Below are 14,250 nucleotides of genomic sequence, written 5' to 3' on the forward strand. Positions count from 1 at the left end.
AATGGAGCTGGGAAGCTGAAGTTGGTATTTGGTATGTTTACCAGAGTTGCAATCAAACAGCTCGACAGGATCATTGGCCAGGTAATTCTTCAAGTTCCTAACAATTTGATTTTTATTCATTTTAGTCTAATCATGCTTAGGGTTTCGTTTTGTTAACTGTTATAGGGACAATTTGCGATATCAGTAGAAGATACTTTGAAGATCATAATCTGTAGGTTCACTCAACTTGATCTCTTAATTCTTGTTTGGATATTTGTTAATGACGATCATTTCATGCTTGGAACTTGTTCAGTACTTGTTTCATCGTGTGATTGTTTAGGAAACAACACAAGAAGCTCTATTCCCTTGAGATGGAACTTGCTGCTGTTAGGAATGAGGTTTTTGTTTTGAAGCAACTGCTTGAGACCAATGGAATTTACTCTGAGAGAAAGCCTTTGGTTATGATATGTGTACTCACAACATTTGGCCGCCAGAAGAATAGGGACGCCATTCGCAATGTCTGGATGGGAATTAGTAATTATATATGTTTTGTTCTTTCTCTTACTTAATTAGAAATCACTGACATTGTAAATTACTCTGCCATGATTAATATTGCACGGTTTGCTCATTGAAATTGTGGATTAGAGGTGGTTTTAACATTAAGAGTTCTTTCTTTGCAGGTGCAACTTTGAAGAAACTGGAGGATGGAAGGGCATTGTTGCACGATTTGTTATTGAGAGAAGGTTTAAATTCTTACTTTTAATTTTTTTGGGATGAGGGGGCATGTTGGATCCAAATTGTGATTCTTATGGCTTATAAACAATTTTGCAGTGAAAATCGTGGAAACAATCAGGATAAGGACATTGATCGTGAGAATATGTTAACTAATGACATCCTAATTCTTGTAAGTTTAACTAGTCGAAGGATTTTATTCTCTTTAAACATTCTGCTTTTCTGGAATTTGACAAGTATTTTGTGGTTTATTGTGAGTGAAAAATGAGGTCTCAGAGCATAAGCTGGTTTAGCTCACTGCCTTCAACTCTTATGTTGACAAGATGATCACGTGGAATCAAACGAGGGAATCCCAAATAAAGCTAAATTGGTTTTTGCTTATGCTGCAGATAAATGGGATGCACTGCAATTATGTTTATCAATGATGAATAATTATCTCAAGGCAAGTTTTAATTTATTGTTATTGGCAAATAATTGTTGCTTTAGTTTTAATTCAATGTGTTGATTTTCGGACAAAAATATTTGGAATCAAATGGTCAATATTACTTTGTTGCAGGTTGTCTATAATCAACTATCATATAAGAGTTTTTTTTTTTGAATCAAAGGAAGCTCAACACATAGAGTGGAGCAATTAAAGAAGCTACAAGAAATAACAAACGTCAAGAAACCAATCCCTAGTCCTCTTCTGCATGGCTATCAACACCCAAATGGGTCAGCCCCACTCCATTCCTCAGAGTACCTAAACAACCTGTTTATGATGTCCTCCATGCTGGAAGTATGATCTCTGAAGAGCCTACCATTCCTTTCTAGCCAGGTTGTCCAAATAACCGCAAAGAACCCAATGAACCACCTCTTTCTGTCTACCTTCCTTACCGATAACTTCGTCCAGCTTTCAAAGTGATCCTTTAGTGTACCTGGAAGGCTCCATTGTCGTCCCAAGGCCAGCAGCCAAGCACACCACACCTTCCATGTGGTCTCGCACTCAAGGAACAAATGAAAAACAGTTTCCTCAGCCTTATCGCATAGCACACACCTAGTATCCTGCTGAGTAATAACCCGGAATCTACATAGTCGATCCTTAGTATTCACCCTTCCAACCAAGACAAACCAAGTAAGCAGCTCAACCCTCGGAGGTACAAGTCCTTTCCAAACAGTACGAGTGAAGCTATAGCTAGTGATTTCCTCCGGTAGGACTTCCGCCTGCAAAACCTTCCCAAAGGAAGCCGTTGAGTAAACTCCTGTTTTATCAAATTTCCATACCACGCCATCCTCTTTTTCATTGGTGGGCTTGACCGATTGTAGCAGCTCATGAACCTGGTGGACTAAATCCAACTCCCATTGGAACAGCTCTCTCCTCCACTGAAAGCTCCAAATCCACTCTATCCCATCCCAAAACCCACAATCCCCTATAACAGAACCTTGCAAGGTCGAGACCGAGAAGAGTCTAGGAAACATATCTTTCAACACCCCAGGCGGCAACCAGCTATCCTCCCAGAACCGGATTGTTCTGCCATTACCGAGCTCCATAGACAACCCGCTGATCATCTTTTCTCGCAACTGCGACTCACTAATTTGTAGCTGGCATATATCCCGCCAATGACCCCCTCTTATGGGAACTGGCTGGCCTTGCAGCATCACAGTAGGATTTATGTTGTTGCAGGAGCAAACAACTTGCTTCCATAAAGGACAGTCTTCTTTTGAGAACCTCCACCACCACTTGAACAGCAGAGCTGTATTTCGAATCACCGCATCCCCAACTCCCAAACCACCTGCTTGCTTCGGAGCCATAACTATTTCCCACTTCACAAGCGGTACTCCGTGCCTCCCATCCTCTTTACTCCACAAGAACCGTCGTTGTAGGGAAATCAGCTTTTCCGCCACTGTCTTCGGCATCTTATACAGGCTGAGGTAGTAAATAGGCAAGCTATTAAGAACCGACTTAATTAGGACCAGCTTTCCCGCTTTGTTAAGAGTCTTTGCTTTCCACAAACTGAGCTTATCTTCAACCTTGTCAATCACCGGTTTCCATGTCTTTACCAGCCTCGGATTTGCTCCCAGGGGAATACCCAAATATCTGACTGGCAGTGATGCCTCCTTGCACCCCAACAGCTGACACATCCTACGGACCCACATCCGATCACAATTAACCGGAATAAGGTTGGACTTTTCAAAATTAATGTTCAACCCAGACATCAGTTCAAAGCATCGGAGTAATCGCTGATAATTCCTTATGGTCTCTTCCTTAGGAGGACAGAAAAGAATGGTATCATCCGCAAACTGCAGGTGAGATAACTCGATGTGATCCCTCCCAAGTAGTAGTGGAGATATACGATCATTCCTCACTGCCTTGCCAATCATTCTATGGAGCACATCCACAATTAAAACAAACAGAAAATGGGACAGCGGGTCTCCTTGTCGCAAGCCCCTTTCCATTTTGAAAGGCTTCGTAGGTGACCCATTAACAAGAATCGACATAGATGCAGAGCAGACACACTCCTTTATCCACCCTCGCCATTTCTGACCGAAGCCCATCATCTGCAGTACAATATCCAGAAAGCTCCACTTAACTCTATCATAAGCCTTTTGGAAATCCAGCTTTATTATCGCGGCGCTCTTTTTCCGTGATTTCAGCCAGTGCACCGTTTCGCAAGCAATCAGTGCCCCATCATGTATTTTTCTCCCCTTTACGAATGCACTCTGCGTCTCTCCTACCAATCCCGGCATCACTTTCCGCATCCTCCGAACCAATACTTTAGAAATTACCTTATAAAGACAGCCCACCATACTAATCGGTCGGAGATCCTTAATTTCTCTGGCTCCAGTAAACTTCGGTGCCAGCGTCACCCAAGTTACATTCGCATCGCTAGGAAGCTTAGATGACTGGAAAAAATCGACCACCGCATCAGTGAACTCCTTCCCTAATTCATCCCAACACTTCTTGATGAAGTTCATGTTGTACCCATCACTACCTGGTGCCTTTGTTGACTCACAATCCCAAACAGCCGCCTTTACTTCATCAGGCATTGGCATCACCTCTAGCTCTGTTGCCTCTGCCTCATTGATTCGCTGAACAAGCCCTTCCCGGAATCTAATTACCGGAGAAGTTTCCTGGTGGTACAGCTCCTTGTAAAAGTCTCGAATAGCAACCTTAATTCTTTCTTGGTTCCTGACCATCCTCCCCTTGACCATTAAGGCATCAATCCGATTGGATCTTCGACGCGCAGAGGCTAAATTGTGAAAGTAGCGGGTATTTTTATCCATCTCTTTTGCATGGCGAGACCTTGACATCTGCTTCCAATGCAACTCCTTTCTGATATACCATTTCCTACAGAAGCTCACTAGCGCCTTTTTCCTTGCTTCAATAGTCCCATCAGCCACTCCAGTACTAACTATGTCATCTGCTTTTTTGATTTCATCCTCAAACTGCGTAATCCTTCGGTCTATGTCCCCAAATTTATCTCTATGCCACCTAGTCAGCGGAACTGTCAGAGCCTTTAGCTTGTCCAGAATATTTTCCTCTCCCAAGCTTCTCCACTCCTCCTTTACCATACTCAAGAACCCATCATGCGTAAACCATGAGTCCAAGCTCCGAAAAGGTCTTGGCCCTCCACTATACCGAGTCCCGTCCATAATAATTGGACAATGGTCAGATAACCCTCTCGGCCCCCCTCTCAGCCTTGTTCCCGGAAACTCTTCTAGCCACTCCACACTAACTAGGCTCCTATCAATGCGGCTACATGATTGCCCTCTGAACCAGGTGAACGAGCGATCAGTGACTGCTAGATCCACTAACTCCATATCCTGTATCCAAGCTTTATACTCAGTTGTCGACACCGGCAGCGAGGTAGAGCCCTTCCTTTCTTCCAGATGAGTTATCTCATTAAAATCCCCCATATAACAAAACGGAACTTGACATAACCCAGATAAAAAACTTAGCTCTTCCCACGTGACCAGCTTTTCTGCCCTATCATGCGGACCATAAACTAAGCAAAAAGCACAGGAAAAATTATTTTTCAGTAGCACACCCTCCACACATAACCACCGAGCTCCTTTATAGCAATTGGTCTTCTGGAACATTGTTTCATCCCACAACAAAAGCAGTCCACCTGAAGCACCAATCGACTCAACAAACTCCCATTTAACCGCACCATCACCCCACAGTTGCATGATATCAAACTTAGTCACAAGTTCTTTCTTCGTCTCTATTAAACCTAGCATATGCACTTTAAACTTCTTTCGAAAACTATTTACCATGCTCAGTTTACCAACTCCCGCCAACCCCCTAATATTCCAGGAACTAAATATCATTGTAAAGCATTTATACACACCTTTTTTCGATTTTTTGGACGGCTCCTTCTCGCCTTTTCCTTTTTCTTTGCCAAGTTTTTCTTCTAAGCTATTGCCTCGTTCTGTGCCTGAAGAATCGCCATAATGTCATCTTCTTCATCATACTGCACAGCTCCAGATTCCACTGCAAGCTTCCATGCTTCCCTATTTTCATCCATTTCATCTCTCCACCTTTTCTCAGACGATTCCGTCTCGGCCTCACTTCATCACAACAAGCATTGTGCAAACGCTCAAGATCTCCCCCCTTACCCCCACTCGCTGCCTCTGCTTCTACCTCCATACTCCCCTGAGAGTCACGTATAGCATCGCCCCCTGTAGAACCCTCACAACAATCCATCATATCCCCTGGCTCGTCTGACCCATTCCCCTTCCCTGTCTGTGTCAATAGTCGGTCTCCCGCACCTAGTTCATTCCCTTCCCACCGACTGCACGACAGACCAATTTGACTGCCCTCAACAGCCACTACAGATCCGAGACCCCCGTCAACTTGGTTCGCTGCCAAACCACCCTCCATCGCCGGCGGCATCCCCGTACCAGATCCCCCCGACCTGGCTCCCCGCTCCTCACCCCCCGGTGGCTCTCTTCCTACGCCCTTCCTCGCATGGGAGCTGCCCGAATCACACAATAGCAGCCCCCTCGCTCCTAGACTCGCACCACTGCCCCCAGCACAAGTCGCCGACCGGATCAGGCCCCCCTCGCCGGTAACAGGCATCGTTCCAGCCTCATCCATCGCAGTGGAATTCTGCGCCCAACATCCACCCACACTAGGCGGTGGCATCCCGGAGAGCACAGCCACCACTTCGCGGTTCCCGCCGGCCTCCATTCCCCTCTTTGCAGCCAGCACGTCCGCACCGCCCTGACTCACTATGAGCGCTGCACCGCGCCCTGAGTAATCGCACTTCCCAGCCCTACCCGACAGCAGCTCCCCATCCATGTTGCCTCCAACCCGCCCGCTCCTAGGCCCAAGGAACAGATCCGTTGCTGACCCAGATTGAGGCATAGCAGTTGGGCCTCGGCTGTTCGAGCCCAACACTTCCTCATGTTGCTTGCTTAAGTCCTTATGGGTCATGGATCTTTGGCCCAATTCAATTTGCTCCTTAGCACAATAGCCCAACATCACCTTACTTGTAATCTCACCTACAGCAACCACCTGATCCCTCTCATAGGCCCAGGACTGGGTCCTTTCTAACATGTCTTCTGCCAAATCTGCCCTTTCCCCTCTGAGAGCAAAACCCGATTCTCTTTCCGTTACTGTGTTTGAATTTAAAAAACGGTTATTCCATTCATCAAAAATCTCATGGTCAGTTACAATTCTACCCTCCTCCGATTCTTCCGGCCTATTCAGCAAGGCCACCTCCGCCTCCGTCGTCTCATACCCTCCCAGCTGCATGGACCTTGCATGCCGATCAGCCTTGCTGACAGACTTCTCACCATGCCCTTTCTCATCCTCAGTTGGCAATCCATCCGAATAGCCAAGTGCACCACTGCCCACCTCCTTAACAAATATCTCATACACATTCGACCCCACGGATAATCGGATACATTCCGAAATAGTTTCGAACCGCCCTGTATCAATCAGCATGCGTCCTGCCTGGAAAGACGTGCCCGCATCTATTCCATTATCACATACTATCACCTCACCCCACTGCCCACCAATTGCACGGAACGTATCCTCCGTCTATACGTGTAACGGAACACCATAACACTCAATCCACACTCTTCTCTTGTCATATCTATCATTCTCATTCCAACGGCACACATTATGAAATATCTGCCTCATCCCATCCCCACGCCCTTTCAGTGCCTCCTCCGCGTTCGTTACACTATCAAATATCATCAAAGCCTTGTAATTCCCCAGCTCACAGATTCGAACAACGTGAGGCCATACCTTCCGGGCCAACTCGTTCAACAATCTGAAATCAATTGAATCCGTGGCACTCCCAATCACACTCCTCTGCAGCCATTCCAAGTTATTCGTATCTGCAGAGACTTCCATCCCCTTCGGCTCCAATTTCGGCTGACCCTCCGTATTAGCATGTGTAGACGGAATCACGGTCGGAGAGGGTGGACTCCCAGCTGTATGCTCCCTCGCTTCAAGATTGACCCCCTTCTGCTGTTGTTGTAGCCGTCCCTTAGCCAAAGGCTCGCTCTGTCTTGTAACCTCATCCCTTCTGTATTTAGCCTCCCCAACGAAAATTTCCTTCCCCCTTAACGTCATGCAATTCATCTCTGCAATTGCCTTCAGTGCTCCGCCCTTCGTAGTGTATCGTATGAAGGCAAACAAGTATATCATCCCATTTCTCATCTTCCTTGCGAGATAGATGTCGTTGATCCTCCCCGTCCATGAAAAAAGGTCAAATAGTTCTCGCTTTGAGATATCACCTGGTAAGTTTTCCACAAAGATGCTGAACGAATCCCGTTCCAGACGAACGTACTCCTCTCGATTCCACACCCTTGGATCCCTTGCTTGACCGGAATTTAGCCGATACCGTCCCTGTCCAGTGTATTCCCACCCCACTCTCACTCTCTCCCGTCCGCTCATAGCTCTCTATTCTTTATTAACCTATCATATAAGAGTTATATTATTGTTACTTTATAATAATTAGTTAATTATTTGTACTCCTAATTTCTTCAAGTTGAATGTGTGTGCTGTGTCTATATATATGGCCAAGTTGATGGAATAAAATTTAGGTAAATATTGTGATGAGTATATACTTAATTAGCATAGGGTAGCTCTATAGGATAATATTGCATGCTAGCTTAATTTTATTTGAGCTAATTATGTTTGGAAATAGTTTGAATCTTTTTGGTATATTCGGGTTTTGTGTGATTAAAAAGTAACTTAGCAAGTTGCAAGAAACTGGATTTTTTTTTTTAATTTGGGGGGAGGACTTGAATTTGATGTTAAAAATAAAAAAGTATGAAAAGAGAAATGGGACTAAACTCACGCAAAGAAGACTTGAAAATAACGTGTCTTATTAGCAAAAGTTATTAGCTTTTAAAATTAATTCCAAATTGTGATCAAATCTCAAAGTTAATTATAGGAGTATTGTGACTCTTGTACAAATGGTATCCTAATTAATCTCCCAATTATATGATAATATTTTTTGTGTGCCTTTTTACAGAATACAATCAATTTTTCTATTCCTATGCTATTTTGTGATTGGACATGTATTTGGTATTTTAAGCATCATTGACTTTTTTTATCAAATTGTATCTATGTCTATATAGTCCCTAAAGATAGTGAGAGTCCAATGGAATTAGATGTTTTCAATTTCAAAGTCCCAGGTGTAGCACTTGCTATGTATAATGTTGATGAGATTTGATTCATTTTATAGTTTCTACAAGCATATACCATTATGTTTTAGTTAAATGTATAAACCCTTGTTTTTATTTTTATTGTTGTGTGTAAACATGCTTGCTTTTGATAATTTTATAGTCTATTTGAGCGTTTGCTGAATCATCAATGTCCCTCGCATTTTCAAAGAGGTGGCCACTTTATTTGAATACCAAGAATACAGTTCTCAAGAAATATAATGGTAGCAGGTGATTATTCTCATATCTCTGGTTTAATTTATAGTGTCAAGTGTCACTGTTGTATGCCAAATTTCTTAGTAATTTAGACTTAGTGACTTACTCTCTATTTTGTTGATGTTTAAACTCATTTACAGTTTGATAGTGTTACAGATTTAAAGATATATTCCAAGAGGTGTATGAACTATGAAGAGAGATGGAAGCAAAAATTTGAAGAACATTCGTATGGTTTGTTTTCATTTTGATTAACCAAATTTCTTTGATTCATTATACATAGATAATTGACACTCTAAGTGGTTTCAGGTATGAGCATAGGCTAATTTTATTGATTTAAGTTTTGTTAATTTTAATTGTTATTGTCAATGATGGCTTCCTGATTTCTCTTTTTATTCATTTATTTATTTTGTTTGTTTTGAATTGTTACTGCAGACAATGGCTTCCTATTCTGCTTTTGATGTAGTGACAACTTATTACTTATATATAATTTATGTTCATTTTTTTATTTTCTCCCTTGCTATTATCATAACCTAACTTGATGTAACATAGTTATAGACTTGTAATATTTTTTGTTATTTAAATTTGTAACATGATTTATTATTTTTTTAAGAGAAATTTGTGTATCAATATTTTAAGTTTAATGAAATATTTTATTTTGTAATAATTAATTTCAGTATATTTATATTATGCATAATAATAATAATAATAATAATAATTGTTGGCACAAATAATTGAAATTTTAGAAAAAAAAAATAGGAATTTCGTTGTTTCTAAAAAATTGAGTATAATATAACTAAAAAAAAGTCTTAAGATTTTAGTGGGAATAGTAGTGGCAACTAAAAGTAAATAACATTACAATTTTAGAATTATTTTTAGTGGTCATATAAATTACCGATAAAATGGATTTTGGCGGCAATAATAACGACGGCTAAAAATGAATAACATTGCAATTTTAGAATTACTTTTAGTGGCCATATAAATTGCCAAAAAAATGGCCACTAATAGTTATATACTTTTTGCAGCCATTAAAAAGGTATTTACCGGCAAATGTTATAATTGCCGTTAAAGCCTTTTAGCGGCAAAGTATAAGACGGCTAATGTCTAATTGCCGGTAAATGTATTAGTGGCTATTTTTATTGCCGCTAAAAGCAAAATAAATAGCCGCTAAAAGTAATTTTTCTTGTAGTGATTAGAGCATGTATGTATAGAATTTTTTATTTTAATAAATTAAATAAATGTAATAATTACCAAAATAAATAATTTAAAAAATATTTACCGAAATAAATACCCTCTCTTATTTCGTTTATACTATAAACGATATAATTTTGCATGTATCTCGTTTACCGTGTAAACGAGATAAGATAGGTAGACGCGACACGTGTATATCTCGTTTACAGTGAAACGAGATACATGTATTTTAAAAAAAAATTGAAAATAATAAAAAATATTAATAATATCAATAATCCAAACTTTTAGCATGCAACTAGTACATAAAAAGGTTGGTAGCTAGAAGAGATTAAAATGGATATGTTTGATCAATTAGTACTCAAAAAGAGTACAAAAATATTTTAAATTAAATTATGATCCAATTGGATTGATTTAAATTTGAAAAATAAAAAATTTGTACGTGTTCAAAGAAAGTTCCATGATGAGAATAAATACGGTAATTGTGCTCACTCCTAAAAATTGAAAGATGGAAAGTATGAAGTTGATGCACGATAAATAAAACACAAAAAGATGAGATAACCGTTTGCCAATTGTTAGGAGAGGTTGATGGGGATAGTGCTAGTGGGAGATAACGTGAGAAAATAACCGTTTCAATTATCTTTCCCACTATTCTCATCAACCTCTCCTAACAATTGGCAAACGATTATCTCATCTTTTTGTGTTTTATTTATCCTGCATCAACTTCACGCTTCCCATCTTTTTTATTTTAATCTATTCTACCAACCTTTTTATGTCCTAATTATATGCTAAAAGTTTAGATTATTGATATTATTAATATTTTTTATTAATTTTAATTTTTTAATTATTGCTAATTTTTTTTTTAAAATACATGTATCTTGTTTACAGTGTAAACGAGATATGTGTATATCTTGTTTACACTGTAAACAAAATATACACGTGTCGCGTCCACCTGTCTTATCTCGTTTATAGTGTAAACGAAATAAGAGAAGGATATTTATTTCGGTAAATATTTTTTAAATTATTTATTTTGATAATTATTATATTTATTTAATTTATAAAAATAAAAAACCATGTATGTCTAGCTAGCCATACTTACGATACTTTTATAAAACTAATGTACAATATATGTTAGGTTGGTTTGAATGTATTGTTAGAAAGGATTAATTGATAGGATATGATTTTAAGTATTAGTGAAATTAATTTGTTAAGTAAATGTTAATTTCTTTTTGTTTTTATTGAAATTAATTTGATAAGTAGATGTTTATTAATTTAATTATTAATTATTTAAGTAAATGCCTTTATTTAAATTAATTTATTAACTAGATATTTATTAATTTAGTTATTATTATTTAAGTACATATTTTTATTTAAATTAATTTATTAACTAAATATTTATTAGTTTAGTTATTAATTGTTTGAATAAATTTTTTATTTAAATTAATTTATTAAGTAGTAAATGTTTCTAGTTATTTGTTAAATTAATTTATTTATAAGTTAAATTAATTTGTTATGTAAATGTTTATTGAGAGATTTTTTTGATAGCTTTATAGCTTTATAAATTTCTTATTCAGGTTTTTATTTTTTAACAGAGGCATCGTCTGCTTCTTTCTAGGTGAGTGAGTCACACACTTGCACCACCGGATGTCATTGTCCCCCTACTTGAGGGATCGGAGACTAGCTTTGGCAACACGTTGCTACTCAAGAACTTCGTATTTGATAACTCCCTGATCACGACATTCGTGGAGTGTTGGTGTCTTAAGACCCATACTTTTCACCTGCCATGGGGTGAGTACACTATCACCTTGTAGGATGTTGCATACCACTTCGGACTACACGCATATGGAGAGCTAGTGAGTGGGTGCTTCTGTGATTTTCACACATGGTACAAGACCGAGACCTGGGAGTTGGTGGAGCAGCTACTCAGTACCAGACCTCCTACAGTTCAATAGTAGGGTGCGCAGAGGAAGGAGTATTTCTCCCTCAAACTAACATGACTTCGGGAGCGACACCAGCAGATGTCTGATGTCGCTGATCCAAACACCCTCCAACAATACACGAGGTGTTACATACTGTTGATGATTGGAGGTTACCTGATGACTGACAAGTCAAACAATCAGGTCTATCTCCTGTGGCTACACTACTTGATGACTTTCAGAGATGTCGTACTTTGTCTTGAGGAATCGCGGTGCTTACATGGACGTACCACTCTCCATGCTCTACAGCACATCGAGCCACGATAGACATTGCAGGGTGCACTCCGCTGCTAGTCTCTTGGATATACTAGAGATTTCTCCAGTGGTGTCCACCTGAGCGACAGGTTTATATGTACCCCATGTCTGCGAGGTAACTATTACTTACATTTTTCTTCTTCTTTGTTTATGTAATTCAATATGACGTTCGATAAATTGAAGCATCGTTATTCTTGTAAATGTCCACAGATTGATAATTTTGGCACAATAGAGTATGGACCAGCACAAGCAGAGAGTCCTCCGATGGCATTGGGCGTTGGATTAGTTACAATTAGATGAGGTAAGCGAGATTCTTTTATTCAGTTACAATGACATGAATTACTTAGCTTATCCTATTTTTGTACCTATTATTGATGATTATTTTACACCTTATGTTGTAGTTCTCGTGGACACTGTACGACGACCTTGCACTGCAGGACCTCTGCCCACTATGGCTGAAGGATGAAGCAGAGTGGGCGATATGGATTCTATTGTTCTCCTATTCTGCTTCAACATAGTTGAGTTTCACCATGTTGTCAAGGTGAAACACCAGTTTGATGGTGAGCAGCCAGTGCTAAGGGCCTCAGTCAATGTCGACAGGTTCCTGACCACCACAGAACGGGACGAGGACGTGTGGTGGCCTACCAAGCTTGAGCCGTGGTATGATGATTGGAGGGCTCGGTTTGAGGAGGGACATCGGATCTCCATTCAGTCGTTCACAGGCTATAATCCTATGCAAGAGTATTGGGATTGGTACTGGCAGGCTTGCTGTAAGGTCCCACATCGGTTGGGGAGGGGAACGAAGCATACCTTATAAGGGTGTGGATACCTCTCCCTAGCATGACGTATTTTGCTGAGTGAGTGTGGGGGGTTTCGGCTATCATCCCTATCGTCAAAGGCAAAACCGTGAGGCCTTGTGTGCCAAAACGGACAATATCATGCTAACGGGTGGTCTGGGTTGTTACAGATGGTATCAGAGGCGGAGCCCGGATCGATGTACCAGCAAGGGCGCTGGGCTCCCTTAGGGGGGTGGATTGTATGGTCCCACATCGGTTGGGGAGGGGAACAAAGCATGCCTTATAAGGGTGTGGATACCTCTCCCTAGCATGACGCATTTTGACGAGTGAGTGTGGGGGGTTTCGGCTATCATCCCGATCGTCAAAGGCAAAACCGTGAGACCTTGTGTGCCAAAGCGGACAATATCGTGCTAGCGGGTGGTCTAGGCTGTTACACTTGCTACATTAGACACCTGTCAAGGCAGTATGTGCTTGATGATCCTAGGCTGTTGGACTTATCGGGTGACGTCCAGCCTACTGTCAGCCAGTCGAGGGACATCCTCCACCTTTCCCAGGACATGCCTGACTATCGTCGGTGTGCCAGGGAGGTTGGTAGGGCACCCGGAGGCCTACCAGAAGAGAGAGAGAGGGGTGCCAGAGAGCGCGGAGAAGCATGGAGGAGGCTGAGTATCATTGACAAGAGGAGCACGGTGATATGTCAGCCGACCAAGATGACTCACCGCCTTCACACCACCACCACTACCCCTTCTTCCACCTCTACCATCGGATTCACATTCACAGGCAAGTCAGGACGATAGGGATACTGCCTCTCCGGGTATTTTCAGTTTTCCTGCATAGACCACACCTCTTCTCTTGTCGTTCACCCTCATCCATCTCATTATGAAACCTGGTGAAAACAGGCCTACGAGTAGCCTTCCTGTGCATGGCTGGATTAGGATTCAGCCGTGTGATAAATTCACATTTTATGGTATTTATTTACTTTAATTGGATGAATTTTATTAACTTTTCCTACATTTATTCACTAAAACAGCATGGTTTTATGGATTCTTCCTAAATTGTGTCTAAGAGTGAAAACATGCTTTTTAAGTCCTTAATTTGATAATTTTAATTCATTTTAATTCCATTTGACACATTGATATGTTTGATGAAGTGATTCCAGGTTTACAAGGCAAGTATGGATTGAAAGAGTGAGGAGAAAGTATGCGAAAGTGAAGAATTTATGAAAAAATGAAGTTTGGAGTATTTTACAGCCATGCGTACGCACAAGCTTGATGCGTACGCACCATTGCAGTTTTACAACCATGCGTACACATGGTCAGCATGCGTACGCACGAATGTAATCATATGACTCACTTAAGAAAAATGTGGCTGACAATTTCTGGACCTTTTCAAACCCAATTCCAACTCATTTATGAAGTATTTGAGATCAAATTCAAGAAGAAACAAGA

General features: G+C 40.6%; 1 protein-coding gene across 1 annotated transcript; it reads left to right on the plus strand.

Annotated features, from left to right (window-relative positions):
• The first annotated feature begins 33 nt into the window (after positions 1-33).
• Positions 34-863, plus strand: LOC148549713 (hydroxyproline O-galactosyltransferase HPGT1-like). The gene is made up of 5 exons (XM_088495760.1): positions 34-81; positions 166-215; positions 320-513; positions 660-722; positions 811-863. Exons 1-5 carry the CDS (start codon positions 34-36, stop codon positions 861-863), a joined length of 408 nt encoding a protein of 135 aa, XP_088351886.1.
• Positions 864-14,250: the final 13,387 nt, after the last annotated feature.

Source organism: Arachis ipaensis, chromosome B8, assembly GCF_059453495.1.
Source record: "Arachis ipaensis isolate K30076 ecotype BB chromosome B8, ASM5945349v1, whole genome shotgun sequence".
Lineage (NCBI taxonomy): Eukaryota > Viridiplantae > Streptophyta > Magnoliopsida > Fabales > Fabaceae > Arachis > Arachis ipaensis.

Bases quoted from the DNA above. Each gene is read 5' to 3' on its own strand.
- LOC148549713 (XM_088495760.1), top strand. From the start codon at position 34: ATGTTTACCAGAGTTGCAATCAAACAGCTCGACAGGATCATTGGCCAG. The intron at 216-319 runs GTTCACTCAACT...GTGATTGTTTAG, and splicing joins TTGAAGATCATAATCTGTAG to GAAACAACACAAGAAGCTCT. The intron at 723-810 runs GTTTAAATTCTT...ACAATTTTGCAG, and splicing joins CGATTTGTTATTGAGAGAAG to TGAAAATCGTGGAAACAATC.